Source organism: Oncorhynchus nerka, linkage group LG18 (assembly GCF_034236695.1).
Source record: "Oncorhynchus nerka isolate Pitt River linkage group LG18, Oner_Uvic_2.0, whole genome shotgun sequence".
In the NCBI taxonomy this organism is placed as follows: domain Eukaryota; kingdom Metazoa; phylum Chordata; class Actinopteri; order Salmoniformes; family Salmonidae; genus Oncorhynchus; species Oncorhynchus nerka.
Window position 1 is genome coordinate 83,503,678 of NC_088413.1, and position 18,477 is coordinate 83,522,154.

The 18,477-nt window shown below is 46.6% G+C and overlaps 1 protein-coding gene across 1 annotated transcript; it reads left to right on the top strand.

The window, feature by feature from the left end:
* The first annotated feature begins 1,954 nt into the window (after positions 1 to 1,954).
* LOC115126572 (homeobox protein EMX1-like) lies at positions 1,955 to 9,004 on the top strand. Its single transcript, XM_065004440.1, has 3 exons — positions 1,955 to 2,528; positions 6,532 to 6,716; positions 8,431 to 9,004. Exons 1-3 carry the CDS (start codon positions 2,183 to 2,185, stop codon positions 8,593 to 8,595), a joined length of 696 nt encoding a protein of 231 aa, XP_064860512.1. The 5' UTR covers positions 1,955 to 2,182; the 3' UTR covers positions 8,596 to 9,004.
* The last annotated feature ends 9,473 nt before the right edge of the window (positions 9,005 to 18,477 follow it).

The window sequence follows — 18,477 nt, forward strand, 5'->3', positions numbered from 1 at the left end:
AGGAGACAGGAGGACTCCTAGAGGTCTGAGGAGACAGGAGGACTCCTAGAGGTCTGAGGAGACAGGAGGACTCCTAGAGGTCTGAGGAGACAGGAGGACTCCTAGAGGTCTGAGGAGACAGGAGGACTCCTAGAGGTCTGAGGAGACAGGAGGACTCCTAGAGGTCTGAGGAGACAGGAGGACTCCTAGAGGTCTGAGGAGACAGGAGGACTCCTAGAGGTCTGAGGAGACAGGAGGAAACCTAGAGGTCTGAGGAGACAGGAGGACTCTAGAGGTCTGAGGAGACAGGAGGACTCCTAGAGGTCTGAGGAGACAGGAGGACTCCTAGAGGTCTGAGGAGACAGGAGGACTCCTAGAGGTCTGAGGAGACAGGAGGACTCCTAGAGGTCTGAGGAGACAGGAGGACTCCTAGAGGTCTGAGGAGACAGGAGGACTCCTAGAGGTCTGAGGAGACAGGAGGACTCCTAGAGGTCTGAGGAGACAGGAGGACTCCTAGAGGTCTGAGGAGACAGGAGGACTCCTAGAGGTCTGAGGAGACAGGATGAAACCTAGAGGTCGGCGGAAACAGGAGGACTCCTAGAGGTCTGAGGAGACAGGAGGACTCCTAGAGGTCTGAGGAGACAGGAGGACTCCTAGAGGTCTGAGGAGACAGGAGGACTCCTAGAGGTCTGAGGAGACAGGAGGACTCCTAGAGGTCTGAGGAGACAGGAGGACTCCTAGAGGTCTGAGGAGACAGGAGGACTCCTAGAGGTCTGAGGAGACAGGAGGAAACCTAGAGGTCTGAGGAGACAGGAGGACTCCTAGAGGTCTGAGGAGACAGGAGGACTCCTAGAGGTCTGAGGAGACAGGAGGAAACCTAGAGGTCTGAGGAGACAGGAGGACTCCTAGAGGTCTGAGGAGACAGGAGGACTCCTAGAGGTCTGAGGAGACAGGAGGACTCCTAGAGGTCTGAGGAGACAGGAGGAAACCTAGAGGTCTGAGGAGACAGGAGGACTCCTAGAGGTCTGAGGAGACAGGAGGACTCCTAGAGGTCTGAGGAGACAGGAGGACTCCTAGAGGTCTGAGGAGACAGGAGGACTCCTAGAGGTCTGAGGAGACAGGAGGACTCCTAGAGGTCTGAGGAGACAGGAGGACTCCTAGAGGTCTGAGGAGACAGGAGGACTCCTAGAGGTCTGAGGAGACAGGAGGACTCCTAGAGGTCTGAGGAGACAGGAGGACTCCTAGAGGTCTGAGGAGACAGGAGGAAACCTAGAGGTCTGAGGAGACAGGAGGACTCCTAGAGGTCTGAGGAGACAGGAGGACTCCTAGAGGTCTGAGGAGACAGGAGGACTCCTAGAGGTCTGAGGAGACAGGAGGACTCCTAGAGGTCTGAGGAGACAGGAGGACTCCTAGAGGTCTGAGGAGACAGGAGGACTCCTAGAGGTCTGAGGAGACAGGAGGACTCCTAGAGGTCTGAGGAGACAGGAGGACTCCTAGAGGTCTGAGGAGACAGGAGGACTCCTAGAGGTCTGAGGAGACAGGAGGACTCCTAGAGGTCTGAGGAGACAGGAGGACACTACAACATTGAGGCTTTGACATATTTTTAATAAGCATATTATTGATATTATAGGCTACGCTTTAATGGATAAAGTATTGTCATCCTCAAACGTGTAGGCTAAACAACACTGGTTTCATTATACATTAATTTGGTGTGATAGGCTATATTCAGGACAAGAAATGTGAGTGTATATTCAACTGGAAGGTTTTAACTGGTGTTATATTTGCAGAACGAGCCAAAAAATCAGCCGAGGAAACACGACTAGGCTATTTGGTTTCATATGAAGCTATTGTTGCTATATGAGTTTCTGCACGACGCCTATAACTCTATTCCTGCTTCTGCTAAATCCACACCCCGGGTACATGAGAGAACTCATTGACAGGTGTACTCTTCCAATCAGCGCAATCTAGAATACCATTGCTGCGCTTGCGCACATCTCAGTCCTCTCGGTTCCAGAACGTTGATTTGTCCTCGTGTCCGCCCCGGTGCGCGTGCATGGATCTCACCTCCATAATGGGAGGTGCTCGAGGTTCCCGCTCAGAACGTCGGTCCGAGGGCTCTACCGTAACCATTGATGCTCACTATGACTTTTTGAGGGAACCATTTTGACTGGATTTCTGTATTTCACTACCTGAAGTGGGGACGATGTTTTCGTCGGTGAGTAAACGTTGTTTTATGATAGAATCATTGGTGGCCAAAGAAAACTCTCAAACAACGGAAGATCCCATCCGACCGACGGCCCTGACTTATTCAAACTCCACTGACGCTTTCATGAGCGGGTACCAGAGTCCCACCGGCAGGTCTCTGTATCAGAACCCGGAGCTGGTGTTCCATGAGTCGGTCAACCACCCCGGGCTGACCATGAACCCCCACCAGCTAGGAGGGGGCCACCTACAACACCCTGCACACTTCTTTGGGACACAACACCGAGACCCTCTCAACTTCTACCCATGGGATTTACGAAACAGGTTATTCGGATACAAATTTCAAGGTAAAGGATTGGAAAGAGAGAGATAGTGTGTGTGTGTGTGTGTGTGCGCGCGCGCGCGTGTGTGTTGAAAATTAAATTGAATAATTTCTCAGTCTTAATACTTAGGCCTATCAATAATTATAGCTAAAGTCAAGCAAATCAACTTCTAGGTTAATGGATAAATGAATGCCTCTGGCTGGTTTGCTTGTACTTTGACAATAAGGACTAAACTGGGCCCTACACTGCAGAGATGTCAATTTAACATCTTTAACAGATTGACAACAATTAGGCTGCCATAATGGCGGGATTAATCATTCATTTTCATGTATGTTAATCATCAGTTAATGTTTGGCTTTATTACAACATTATTGTGGTGAAATGGGACTACGATGCATAGCCTTTATAACTCACATTTTTCAGCCACAGGTGAACATAAACAATACCTAGATTGGATATGAGATAGAGTACTTATGGAAAACATTTACACTAGAGTGGATATGAGATGGAGTGCTTATCGAAAACATTTACACTAGATTGGATATGAGATAGAGTACTTATGGAAAACATTTCCACTAGAGTGGATATGAGATGGAGTGCTTATCGAAAACATTTCCACTAGAACGGGTATGAGATAGAGTACTTATGGAAAACATTTCCACTAGAACGGGTATGAGATATATAGTACTTATTTCCCGCTCAGCCCAGTCAAAACTGTTCGCTGCTCTGGCCCCCCAATGGTGGAACAAACTCCCTCACGACGCCAGGACAGCGGAGTCAATCACCACCTTCCGGAGACACCTGAAACCCCACCTCTTTAAGGAATACCTAGGATAGGATAAAGTAATCCTTCTCACCCCCCCCTTAAAAGATTTAGATGCACTATTGTAAAGTGGCTGTTCCACTGGATGTCATAAGGTTAACGCACCAATTTGTAAGTCGCTCTGGATAAGAGCGTCTGCTAAATGACTTAAATGTAATGTAAATGTACTTATGGAAAACATTTCCACTAGAACGGGTATGAGATAGAGTACTTATGGAAAACATTTCCACTAGATTGGATATGAGATATAGTACTTATGGAAAACATTTCCACTAGATTGGATATGAGATATAGTACTTATGGAAAACATTTCCACTGGATTGGATATGACATAGAGTACTTATGGAAAACATTTCCACTAGATTGGATATGAGATAGAGTACTTATGGAAAACATTTCCACTAGATTGGATATGAGATATAGTACTTATGGAAAACATTTCCACTAGATTGGGTATGAGATAGAGTACTTATGGAAAACATTTCCACTAGATTGGATATGAGATAGAGTACTTATGGAAAACATTTCCACTAGATTGGATATGAGATAGAGTACTTATGGAAAACATTTCCACGTTCCATTCCCCCCCTTGGCTACACTTTGGTAAAGGGAAACTCGTCAATCAGATAGTGGGGATGTTTATGTTGCCAGTTGAACTCCCTGCCTTGGGCCATTTCAGCCTATGTTGCCAGTTGAACTCCCTGCCTTGGGCCATTTCAGCCTATGTTGCCAGTTGAACTCCCTGCCTTGGGCCATTTCAGCCTATGTTGCCAGTTGAACTCCCTGCCTTGGGCCATTTCAGCCTATATTGCCAGTTGAACTCCCTGCCTTGGGCCATTTCAGCCTATGTTGCCAGTTGAACTCCCTGCCTTGGGCCATTTCAGCCTATATTGCCAGTTGAACTCCCTGCCTTGGGCCATTTCAGCCTATGTTGCCAGTTGAACTCCCTGCCTTGGGCCATTTCAGCCTATATTGGCATACTAGCAACAAATGAACACATATACGGTTAAAACAAGATAAATAAGAGGTATGGAACGATGAGGTTGTGACATTTTAATTCATATGTATACTGTTAAATGGCCTTCAGCGAGGCTATATAGGCTGTATACTCTTACAAGTTGTATTCAATGCAGATGTTGGGGCAGTACACACAGAGCCCTCGGAAGGTACGCACAGAGCCCTCGGAAGGTACGCACAGAGCCCTCGGAAAGTATTTGTATTCAATGCAGATGTTGGGGCGGTACGCACAGAACCCTCGGAAAGTATTTGTATTCAATGCAGATGTTGGGGCGGTACGCACAGAGCCCTCGGAAAGTATTTGTATTCAATGCAGATGTTGGGGCGGTACGCACAGAGCCCTCGGAAAGTATTCAGACCCCTTGACTTTTTCAACATTTTGTTCCATTACAGCCTTATTCTAAAAATGTATGAAATATTTTTTTTCCCTCGGCAATCTACACACAATAGCCCATAATGCAGCCCACATAATGACAAAGCAAAAACCGTTTTGAGAAATGTTTGTCATTATGGGATATTGTGTGTAGATTGATCAGGAAAAACCTCTGATTTAATCAGTTTCAGAATAAGGCTTGTAAATGTAACAAAATGTGGGAAAAGTCCAGGGGTCTGTATACTTTCTGAATGCACTGTATGGTCGTAACGTTGCGCACATGGTACTAACGCGCCTTTCGCTCTGCTTTATAATGTAATCGTTTGTAACCAAACGAGAAATATTTGTTTCAGTCTGCAGAACACATCAAATTGCTGATGGGTATTAATATGGAACTCGACATGACAAAGTGAAGGTAAATTGTGTCATTGACCGTCTCATCTCCTGTTACCTCGTGTTGGCACACGTTTGGCGTGCACTTGTGGTGCATCAAATACCAGTTCTAAGCAGAGCACATATTTCATTAGGGTGACAGGTAAATTACATTCAAAATTAAGAGCATTAAAAAAATATATGCTAAACATCAAAATCACTCAATTTGGAAAATGTGATGGCGTGTCAGAAACTTCAGTTTCCATTGTAATGTTGATATCAGTGTATTTGTATAACATTATACGTGTATTAATTAAATGTGATTAGGCTATGATATAATATGTAGGAGTCTGTCGTTTTGTATTCAAAGTGTAGGCTACTAGGGTCCAGATTAATGGAGCGCAAACCCAACCAGTAGACATTTCCCCACGGCTGGAAAGGTTTCCCCGGCACACACCGGGCCACAGGCAATCTGTAGAGGAAATACTGTCTTTGTTACGCGGTCAATCCCACTGCGAATTTATCCAAACCAAACCACTATTTTATCTGAGTGAGTGCGAAAATTGTAATTATTTTCTTCCCAAACGTTCAAACCAGAATTTTGTTTCAGAATCTAGCCAATTTGTTTTGGGTTGTAAACACTTTTAAATAGACTATATGGTTTATATGCATCAGTAGACTCGATTCATTTAATATGTTTATACTAATTTAACGTATTGGCCTAATTTTCATTTATGATGAAAGATTAATGTCATTATTCTCAATATAAAGTAGACAAATAATATTGTTAAATTATTAAAAATAATTGTCACACAGTCTTATTTGGAACGATATCAAATTGACAGTTTAAATTGATCCCTACGTCGATATGGACTCAGCACATGCAGAAGAGTTCTATAAAAGTATTCATAGACTACTTCAAACTACGTAAAGAGTATATAAACTAGCCTCAAACCAAAAGGGCATTTGAATTAGTCTAAGATCCCTTTCTGCCTGGTACTGTGTTCTTTTCCACCTCGTTGCAGAGCAAAACGCTCCTGGTGTTGCTCTGTGTTCTAATTGCTTCAATTCAATTCAATTCAAGGGGCTTTATTGGCATGGGAAACACATGTTAACATTGCCAAAGCAAGTGAGGTAATATACAAAAGTGAAATAAACAATACAAAATTAACAGTAAACATTACACTCACAGAAGTTCCAAAAGAATAAAGACATTACAAATGTCATGTTATGTATATATGCACAACATTAAGAGCATTAAAAAGAATGCCAAACACCAAACTCACTCAATCTAAACCGCAGTGTGATTCTCCCTCTCTCTCCGTCTCGGTCATCACTAGTTACCACAGCCACAAAGTCGTAACGATATAGCCAATTTTGACTTTGTGGATGTGGTAACTAGTGGAAACCCTCTCTCTCTCTCTCTCTCTCTCTGCCCCCAGGAAACGATGTTTCCCAAGAAAGCCTGCTACTCCACCGCCCATTCGCCCGAAAACCCAAGCGCATCCGCACCGGCTTCTCCCCGTCGCAGCTCCTGCGGCTTGAGCGGGCGTTCGAGAATAATCATTACATAGTAGGAGCCGAGAGGAAACAGCTGGCCAACCGTCTCAGTCTGTCTGAAACACAGGTGAGAAACGCTATGAAATATATATATGGCACACAGTTCAGGAATAGGCCTATATAAATTCAGTTAATCAATTCCAGCCCAAACTCATTCGGAGTTGATAAATTCATGTCAGGAGGACTGCTTTTAATTGAAATACATAATATAATAATATTTTGAAGAACTTTTAATTAAACGTGTTGTAAATAAAGAATGTGATTGTATGTTTTTTTCAAAATATGAGTCAAAACATTAGGCATATTCATTATTAGGTCTACTGAAAATCATTAGCTTTTTCTTGCAAGCCTAAGTAGGACAAATATTGACACATTTTTATGTTGAAATTAGCCAACTGTTAGCGAAAGGGCCTATGATAGAAAATTGGACTATTACAATTTATTATCAAGCTCAGTGAATCATTTGACTAAATCATAGTCAGGTGAAAGGGGAAGGGAAAAGGACTTGTAAGCCTGTGATTTCTATTTCTGATGCATTTTCAATGGAACGATGTCCAGAGACCCTGCTCATCTGCGTGAACGTGCCTTAGGCATGCTGCAAGGAGGCATGAGGACTGCAGATGTGGCCGGGGCAATAAACTGTAATGTCCGTACTGTGAGACGCCTAAGACAGCGCTACAGGGAGACAGGACGGACAGCTGATCGTCCTCGCAGTGGCAGACCACGTGTAAACAACACCTGCTTGTAATGACGACTAATACGTCAGAATCGCTGCGAGAGCATGACCAAACATAATTACATTGATTCAATTGTAATATGCAGCGTACAGTCTTGGTGTTGAGAGTAGGAAAGCCATTCAACCAGCTCTGTGTACAGAGTCTGAGAGGCTTGTTGTTGCAGTCGTCATGCATTGTTTTTTAGTATCATACCTTTTCTGTGTACATTTCACAAGAAACAATTCTGAAATTGAGTATCCAGGTTAGAGTTATATAGGCATAGAGGGGCTTGTATAACCCTCCAATAAAATACAACATTCTCTGTCTTCCTCCCCAGGTGAAGGTGTGGTCCAGAATATAGATGTCTCTAATGTCCCTGTCTTCCTCCCCAGGTGAAGGTGTGGTCCAGAATATAGATGTCTCTAATGTCTGATGTCTCCCCAGGTGAAGGTGTGGTCTAATGTCTCTGTCTTCCTCCCCAGGTGAAGGTGTGGTCCAGAATATAGATGTCTCTAATGTCCCTGTCTTCCTCCCCAGGTGAAGGTATGGTCCAGAATATAGATGTCTCTAATGTCCCTGTCTTCCTCCCCAGGTGAAGGTATGGTCCAGAATATAGATGTCTCTAATGTCCCTGTCTTCCTCCCCAGGTGAAGGTGTGGTCCAGAATATAGATGTCTCTAATATCTCTGTCTTCCTCTCCAGGTGAAGGTGTGGTCCAGAATATAGATGTCTCTAAGGTGAAGGTGTGGTCCAGAATATAGATGTCTCTAATGTCTGTCTTCCTCCCCAGGTGAAGGTGTGGTCCAGAATATAGATGTCTCTAATATCTCTGTCTTCCTCCCCAGGTGAAGGTGTGGTCCAGAATATAGATGTCTCTAATATCTCTGTCTTCCTCCCCAGGTGAAGGTGTGGTCCAGAATATAGATGTCTCTAATGTCCCTGTCTTCCTCCCCAGGTGAAGGTGTGGTCCAGAATATAGATGTCTCTAATGTCCCTGTCTTCCTCCCCAGGTGAAGGTGTGGTCCAGAATATAGATGTCTCTAATGTCCCTGTCTTCCTCCCCAGGTGAAGGTGTGGTTCCAGAACAGGAGGACCAAATACAAGAGACAGAAGCTGGAGGAGGAGGGGCCTGACTGTCATCAGAAGAAGAAAGGAAACCACCACATCCACAGATGGAGGCTTGTCACAAAGCACGGCAGCTCCGAGGACATCGACGTTGGACTGGACTAAGACCCCCCCCTGGACGCCCCTGTCCCCCCCCCAACCCCTGGCCTGTGTCCCCTTTTGGAACACAAGAGGACCAAAGTTAATGCTAGTTATTATGTGAAGTTATGAAGTATAATGACATGTTACAAGAAAAAACAAAACTTTATGGTACTTGACTTGCATCCATCCAACATCATGATCTCATGTCTGATCTCTTATTGGAGGTGTTCATGCTATATTACACAGCTTCTATGATCTCTGTAGGTGGTGTTCCATCCTACAGCTTCTCTGATCTATATAGGTGGTGTTCCATCCTACAGCGTCTCTGATCTATATAGGCGGTGTTTCATCCTACAGCTTCTCTGATCTATATAGGTGGTGTTCCATCCTGCAGCTTCTATGATCTCTGTAGGTGGTGTTCCATCCTACAGCTTCTCTGATCTATATAGGTGGTGTTCCATCCTGCAGCTTCTATGATCTCTGTAGGTGGTGTTCCATCCTGCAGCTTCTATGATCTCTGTAGGTGGTGTTCCATCCTACAGCTTCTCTGATCTATATAGGTGTTCCATCCTACAGCGTCTCTGATCTCTGTAGGTGGTGTTCCATCCTACAGCGTCTCTGATCTATATAGGTGGTGTTCCATCCTACAGCGTCTCTGATCTATATAGGTGGTGTTCCATCCTACAGCTTCTATGATCTCTGTAGGTGGTGTTCCATCCTACAGCTTCTCTGATCTATATAGGTGTTCCATCCTACAGCTTCTCTGATCTATATAGGTGTTCCATCCTACAGCGTCTCTGATCTCTGTAGGTGGTGTTCCATCCTACAGCTTCTATGATCTCTGTAGGTGGTGTTCCATCCTACAGCTTCTATGATCTCTGTAGGTGGTGTTCCATCCTACAGCTTCTATGATCTATATAGGTGGTGTTCCATCCTGCAGCTTCTATGATCTCTGTAGGTGGTGTTCCATCCTACAGCTTCTCTGATCTATATAGGTGGTGTTCCATCCTACAGCGTCTCTGATCTATATAGGTGGTGTTCCATCCTGCAGCTTCTATGATCTCTGTAGGTGGTGTTCCATCCTACAGTGTCTCTGATCTATATAGGTGGTGTTCCATCCTACAGCGTCTCTGATCTATATAGGTGGTGTTCCATCCTACAGCGTCTCTGATCTATATAGGTGGTGTTCCATCCTACAGCTTCTATGATCTCTGTAGGTGGTGTTCCATCCTACAGCTTCTCTGATCTATATAGGTGTTCCATCCTACAGCTTCTCTGATCTATATAGGTGGTGTTCCATCCTGCAGCTTCTATGATCTCTGTAGGTGGTGTTCCATCCTACAGCTTCTATTACATTTACATTTAAGTCATTTAGCAGACGCTCTTATCCAGAGCGACTTACAAATTGGTGCATTCACCTTATGACCTCCAGTGGAACAGTAGTGCATCTAAATCTTTTCAGGGAGAGGGGGGGGTGAGAGGGATTACTTTATCCTATCCTAGGTATTCCTTAAAGAGGTGGGGTTTCAGGTGTCTCCGGAAGGTGGTGATTGACTCCGCTGTCCTGGCGTCGTGAGGGAGTTTGTTCCACCATTGGGGGGCCAGAGCAGCGAACAGTTTTGACTGGGCTGAGCGGGAACTGTACTTCCTCAGTGGTAGGGAGGCGAGCAGGCCAGAGGTGGATGAACGCAGTGCCCTTGTTTGGGTGTAGGGCCTGATCAGAGCCTGGAGGTACTGAGGTGCCGTTCCCCTCACAGCTCCGTAGGCAAGCACCATGGTCTTGTAGCGGATGCGAGCTTCAACTGGAAGCCAGTGGAGGGAGCGGAGGAGCGGGGTGACGTGAGAGAACTTGGGAAGGTTGAACACCAGACGGGCTGCGGCGTTCTGGATGAGTTGTAGGGGTTTAATGGCACAGGCAGGGAGCCCAGCCAACAGCGAGTTGCAGTAATCCAGACGGGAGATGACAAGTGCCTGGATTAGGACCTGCGCCGCTTCCTGTGTGAGGCAGGGTCGTACTCTGCGGATGTTGTAGAGCATGAACCTACAGGAACGGGCCACCGCCTTGATGTTAGTTGAGAACGACAGGGTGTTGTCCAGGATCACGCCAAGGTTCTTAGCGCTCTGGGAGGAGGACACAATGGAGTTGTCAACCGTGATGGCGAGATCATGGAACGGGCAGTCCTTCCCGGGAGGAAGAGCAGCTCCGTCTTGCCGAGGTTCAGCTTGAGGTGGTGATCCGTCATCCACACGGATATGTCTGCCAGACATGCAGAGATGCGATTCGCCACCTGGTCATCAGAAGGGGAAAGGAGAAGATTAATTGTGTGTCGTCTGCATAGCAATGATAGGAGAGACCATGTGAGGTTATGACAGAGCCAAGTGACTTGGTGTATAGCGAGAATAGGAGAGGGCCTAGAACAGAGCCCTGGGGACACCAGTGGTGAGAGCACGTGGTGTGGAGACGGATTCTCGCCACGCCACCTGGTAGGAGCGACCTGTCAGGTAGGACGCAATCCAAGCGTGGGCCGCGCCGGAGATGCCCAACTCGGAGAGGGTGGAGAGGAGGATCTGATGGTTCACAGTATCGAAGGCAGCCGATAGGTCTAGAAGGATGAGAGCAGAGGAGAGAGAGTTAGCTTTAGCAGTGCGGAGCGCCTCCGTGATACAGAGAAGAGCAGTCTCAGTTGAATGACTAGTCTTGAAACCTGACTGATTTGGATCAAGAAGGTCATTCTGAGAGAGATAGCGGGAGAGCTGGCCAAGGACGGCACGTTCAAGAGTTTTGGAGAGAAAGAAAGAAGGGATACTGGTCTGTAGTTGTTGACATCGGAGGGATCGAGTGTAGGTTTTTTCAGAAGGGGTGCAACTCTCGCTCTCTTGAAGACGGAAGGGACGTAGCCAGCGGTCAGGGATGAGTTGATGAGCGAGGTGAGGTAAGGGAGAAGGTCTCCGGAAATGGTCTGGAGAAGAGAGGAGGGGATAGGGTCAAGCGGGCAGGTTGTTGGGCGGCCGGCCGTCACAAGACGCGAGATTTCATCTGGAGAGAGAGGGGAGAAAGAGGTCAGAGCACAGGGTAGGGCAGTGTGAGCAGAACCAGCGGTGTCGTTTGACTTAGCAAACGAGGATCGGATGTCGTCGACCTTCTTTTCAAAATGGTTGACGAAGTCATCTGCAGAGAGGGAGGAGGGGGAGGGGGAGGAGGATTCAGGAGGGAGGAGAAGGTTGCAAAGAGCTTCCTAGGGTTAGAGGCAGATGCTTGGAATTTAGAGTGGTAGAAAGTGGCTTTAGCAGCAGAGAGAGAAGAGGAAAATGTAGAGAGGAGGGAGTGAAAGGATGTCAGGTCCGCAGGGAGGCGGAGTTTTCCTCCATTTCCGCTCGGCTGCCCGGAGCCCTGTTCTGTGAGCTCGCAATGAGTCGTCGAGCCACGGAGCGGGAGGGGAGGACCGAGCCGGCCTGGAGGATAGGGGACATAGAGAGTCAAAGGATGCAGAAAGGGAGGAGAGGAGGGTTGAGGAGGCAGAATCAGGAGAGGTTGGAGAAGGTTTGAGCAGAGGGAAGAGATGATAGGATGGAAGAGGAGAGAGTAGCGGGGAGAGAGAGCGAAGGTTGGGACGGCGCGATACCATCCGAGTAGGGGCAGTGTGGGAAGTGTTGGATGAGAGCGAGAGGGAAAAGGATACAAGGTAGTGGTCGGAGACTTGGAGGGGAGTTGCAACGAGGTTAGTGGAAGAACAGCATCTAGTAAAGATGAGGTCGAGCGTATTTCCTGCCTTGTGAGTAGGGGGGAAGGTGAGAGGGTGAGGTCAAAAGAGGAGAGGAGTGGAAAGAAGGAGGCAGAGAGGAATGAGTCAAAGGTAGGCGTGGGGAGGTTAAAGTCGCCCAGAACTGTGAGAGGTGAGCCGTCCTCAGGAAAGGAGCTTATCAAGGCATCAAGCTCATTGATGAACTCTCCGAGGGAACCTGGAGGGCGATAAATGATAAGGATGTTAAGCTTGAAAGGGCTGGTAACTGTGACAGCATGGAATTCAAAGGAGGCGATAGACAGATGGGTAAGGGGAGAAAGAGAGAATGACCACTTGGGAGAGATGAGGATCCCGGTGCCACCACCCCGCTGACCAGAAGCTCTCGGGGTGTGCGAGAACACGTGGGCAGACGAAGAGAGAGCAGTAGGAGTAGCAGTGTTGTCTGTGGTGATCCATGTTTCCGTCAGTGCCAAGAAGTCGAGGGACTGGAGGGAGACATAGGCGGAGATGAACTCTGCCTTGTTGGCCGCAGATCGGCAGTTCCAGAGGCTACCGGAGACCTGGAACTCCACGTGGGTCGTGCGCGCTGGGACCACCAGATTAGGGTGGCCACGGCCACGCGGTGTGGAGCGTTTGTATGGTCTGTGCAGAGAGGAGAGAACAGGGATAGACAGACACATAGTTGACAGGCTACACAAGAGGCTACGCTAATGCAAAGGAGATTGGAATGACAAGTGGACTACACGTCACGAGTGTTCAGAAAGTTAAGCTTACGTAGCAAGAATCTTATTGACTAAAATGATTAAAAATGATACAGTACTGCTGAAGTAGGCTAGCTGGCAGAGGCTGCGTTGTTGACTATGTAGGCTAGCTGGCATTTGCTGCGTTGTTGACACTACACTAATCAAGTCGTTCCGTTGAGTGTAATAGTTTCTACTGTGCTGCTATTCGGGGCTAGCTAGCAGTGTTGATTACGTTACGTTGCGTTAAAAGAACGACAATAGCTGGCTAGCTAACCTAGGAAATCGCTCTAGACTACACAATTATCTTTGATACAAAGACGGCTATGTAGCTAGCTATGTAGCTAGCTACGATCAAACAAATCAAGCCGTTGTACTGTAATGAAATGAAATGAAAAATGTGATACTACCTGTGGAGCGAAGCGAAATGCGACCGGATTGTTGAGTGCAGAAGTTCTGTTCGGTAGACGTTGGCTAGCTGTTGGCTAGCTAGCAGAGTCTCCTATGTTAAGGACGACATAAAACTACACACTCTAAACTACACAATTATCTTGGGTACGAAGACAGCAAAGACAACTATGTAGCTAGCTAACACTACACTAATCAAGTCGTTCAGTTGAGTGTAATAGTTGTGCTGCTAATCGGTAGACGGTGGACTAGCTAACGGTGGACGTTAGCTAGCTGGCTAGCTGCAGGGCAGTGTAGACTGCGTTAGGATGACGAAATACGATAATTACGCAATTATCTATGATACAAAGACGGCTATGTAGCTAGCTAAGAAGAAATTGCTAAGATTAGACAAATCAAACCGTTGTACTATAATGAAATGTAATGAAATGTAATACTACCTGCGGACCGAGTGCAGATGCGACCGCTCGCTCCAACCCGGAAGTTCTATGATCTCTGTAGGTGGTGTTCCATCCTACAGCTTCTATGATCTCTGTAGGTGGTGTTCCATCCTGCAGCTTCTATGATCTCTGTAGGTGGTGTTCCATCCTGCAGCTTCTATGATCTCTGTAGGTGGTGTTCCATCCTGCAGCTTCTATGATCTCTGTAGGTGGTGTTCCATCCTGCAGCTTCTATGATCTCTGTAGGTGGTGTTCCATCCTACAGCTTCTCTGATCTATATAGGTGGTGTTCCATCCTACAGCTTCTATGATCTCTGTAGGTGGTGTTCCATCCTATAGCTTCTCTGATCTATATAGGTGTTCCATCCTACAGCTTCTATGATCTCTGTAGGTGGTGTTCCATCCTACAGCTTCTCTGATCTATATAGGTGGTGTTCCATCCTGCAGCTTCTATGATCTCTGTAGGTGGTGTTCCATCCTACAGCTTCTCTGATCTATATAGGTGTTCCATCCTACAGCTTCTCTGATCTATATAGGTGGTGTTCCATCCTACAGCTTCTATGATCTCTGTAGGTGGTGTTCCATCCTATAGCTTCTCTGATCTATATAGGTGTTCCATCCTACAGCGTCTCTGATCTATATAGGTGGTGTTCCATCCTACAGCTTCTATGATCTCTGTAGGTGGTGTTCCATCCTACAGCTTCTCTGATCTATATAGGTGTTCCATCCTACAGCTTCTCTGATCTATATAGGTGTTCCATCCTACAGCTTCTCTGATCTATATAGGTGGTGTTCCATCCTACAGCTTCTATGATCTCTGTAGGTGGTGTTCCATCCTACAGCTTCTCTGATCTATATAGGTGTTCCATCCTACAGCTTCTCTGATCTATATAGGTGGTGTTCCATCCTACAGCTTCTATGATCTCTGTAGGTGGTGTTCCATCCTACAGCTTCTCTGATCTATATAGGTGTTCCATCCTACAGCTTCTCTGATCTATATCGGTGTTCCATCCTACAGCTTCTCTGATCTATATAGGTGGTGTTCCATCCTGCAGCTTCTATGATCTCTGTAGGTGGTGTTCCATCCTACAGCTTCTCTGATCTATATAGGTGTTCCATCCTACAGCTTCTCTGATCTATATAGGTGTTCCATCCTACAGCTTCTCTGATCTATATAGGTGTTCCATCCTACAGCTTCTCTGATCTATATAGGTGGTGTTCCATCCTACAGCTTCTATGATCTCTGTAGGTGGTGTTCCATCCTACAGCTTCTCTGATCTATATAGGTGTTCCATCCTACAGCTTCTCTGATCTATTTAGGTGGTGTTCCATCCTGCAGCTTCTATGATCTCTGTAGGTGGTGTTCCATCCTACAGCTTCTCTGATCTATATAGGTGTTCCATCCTACAGCTTCTCTGATCTATATAGGTGGTGTTCCATCCTATAGCTTCTCATGATAGGACCAGCAGTCCTGTCAGACAGGACCAGCACCATGGTTATCTAGTCAGACAGGACCAGCACCATGATCATCTAGTCAGACAGGAACAGCACCATGATCATCTAGTCAGACAGGAACAGCACCATGATCATCTAGTCAGACAGGAACAGCACCATGATCATCTAGTCAGACAGGAACAGCACCATGATCATCTAGTCAGACAGGAACAGCACCATGATCATCTAGTCAGACAGGAACAGCACCATGATCATCTAGTCAGACAGGAACAGCACCATGATCATCTAGTCAGACAGGAACAGCACCATGATCATCTAGTCAGACAGGAACAGCACCATGATCATCTAGTCAGACAGGAACAGCACCATGATCATCTAGTCAGACAGGAACAGCACCATGATCATCTAGTCAGACAGGAACAGCACCATGATCATCTAGTCAGACAGGACCAGCACCATGATCATCTAGTCAGACAGGAACAGCACCATGATCATCTAGTCAGACAGGACCAGCACCATGATCATCTAGTCAGACAGGAACAGCACCATGACCATCTAGTCAGACAGGAACAGCACCATGACCATCTAGTCAGACAGGGACAGCACCACGATCATCTAGTCAGACAGGAACAGCACCATGACCATCTAGTCAGACAGGACCAGCACCATGATCATCTAGTCAGACAGGAACAGCACCATGATCATCTAGTCAGACAGGAACAGCACCATGCTCATCTAGTCAGACAGGGACAGCACCATGCTCATCTAGTCAGACAGGACCAGCACCATGATCATCTAGTCAGACAGGAACAGCACCATGACCATCTAGTCAGACAGGAACAGCACCATGATCATCTAGTCAGACAGGAACAGCACCATGATCATCTAGTCAGACAGGAACAGCACCATGATCATCTAGTCAGACAGGAACAGCACCATGATCATCTAGTCAGACAGGACCAGCACCATGATCATCTAGTCAGACAGGAACAGCACCATGATCATCTAGTCAGACAGGGACAGCACCATGATCATCTAGTCAGACAGGAACAGCACCATGCTCATCTAGTCAGACAGGAACAGCACCATGCTCATCTAGTCAGACAGGAACAGCACCATGATCATCTAGTCAGACAGGAACAGCACCATGATCATCTAGTCAGACAGGACCAGCACCATGATCATCTAGTCAGACAGGAACAGCACCATGATCATCTAGTCAGACAGGAACAGCACCATGATCATCTAGTCAGACAGGACCAGCACCATGATCATCTAGTCAGACAGGAACAGCACCATGATCATCTAGTCAGACAGGAACAGCACCATGATCATCTAGTCAGACAGGACCAGCACCATGATCATCTAGTCAGACAGGAACAGCACCATGATCATCTAGTCAGACAGGAACAGCACCATGATCATCTAGTCAGACAGGACCAGCACCATGATCATCTAGTCAGACAGGAACAGCACCATGACCATCTAGTCAGACAGGAACAGCACCATGACCATCTAGTCAGACAGGGACAGCACCACGATCATCTAGTCAGACAGGAACAGCACCATGACCATCTAGTCAGACAGGACCAGCACCATGATCATCTAGTCAGACAGGAACAGCACCATGATCATCTAGTCAGACAGGAACAGCACCATGCTCATCTAGTCAGACAGGGACAGCACCATGCTCATCTAGTCAGACAGGACCAGCACCATGATCATCTAGTCAGACAGGAACAGCACCATGACCATCTAGTCAGACAGGAACAGCACCATGATCATCTAGTCAGACAGGAACAGCACCATGATCATCTAGTCAGACAGGAACAGCACCATGATCATCTAGTCAGACAGGAACAGCACCATGATCATCTAGTCAGACAGGACCAGCACCATGATCATCTAGTCAGACAGGAACAGCACCATGATCATCTAGTCAGACAGGGACAGCACCATGATCATCTAGTCAGACAGGAACAGCACCATGCTCATCTAGTCAGACAGGAACAGCACCATGCTCATCTAGTCAGACAGGAACAGCACCATGCTCATCTAGTCAGACAGGGACAGCACCATGATCATCTAGTCAGACAGGAACAGCACCGTGATCTTTGTTGTGATTTTACACAATGTTGTATATATTATAGAACATTCACACTAAGGCTGCTTCTGTTTTGCATTTAAGGAATCATCAAAATTCATATCAAGATATTTTTTTATTAAATTTCAGGGCCATGTTCGGTTTCCAAACATTTTGGAAATGTCACAACCTGGCTATTAGATGGTGACAAACAAGGAAGTACACGTGTTGGCAGTTAAAGAGTAACACAAATATTTATTAAATAACTAACCAAAGGAAAACTAACCTGTGAAGTGTGACAGTAGGCATGTGAAGGGTGTAATGGAAATATAATCCACCAGTTTGTGGAGGGAGACAGACAGAGAGAGACAGAGACAGAGAGAGAGACAGAGACAGAGAGAGACAGACACAGAGAGAGAGAGACAGACAGAGAGAGAGAAACAGAGAGAGACAGACAGACAGACAGACAGACAGACAGACAGACAGACAGACAGACAGACAGACAGAGAGAGACAGAGAGAGAAACAGACACGCAGACACAGACAGAGAGAGACAGAGAGAGAGAGAGAGCGAGACAGACAGAGAAAGAGAGAGAGAGAGAGAGAGAGGGGACTGGGCACCAGGACCTTTTATCTCCTAGTTGATCCCAAACCCAGGTGCAACTTGTCACCGTAACGACTCAAATCAGCTCCACCTATCCCCAATCTGCAAATAGAAGCACAAACACAGGAGGCGGCAGGGAGGCGTAACACCCCCCTCCCATAAAAATCGTGGACTAACAAGGACCCGAAAACAAAATCCACAACCACACAAATACAACTGATCCAAAATCAGCCCCGTAGCACTCACTTCCGTCATCATGAAGTGCTTTGAGAGACTAGTCAAGGACCATATCACCTCCACCCTACCTGACACCCTAGACCCACTCCAATTTGCTTACCGCCCAAATAGGTCCACAGACGATGCAATCTCAACCACACTGCACACTGCCCTAACCCATCTGGACAAGAGGAATACCTATGTGAGAATGCTGTTCA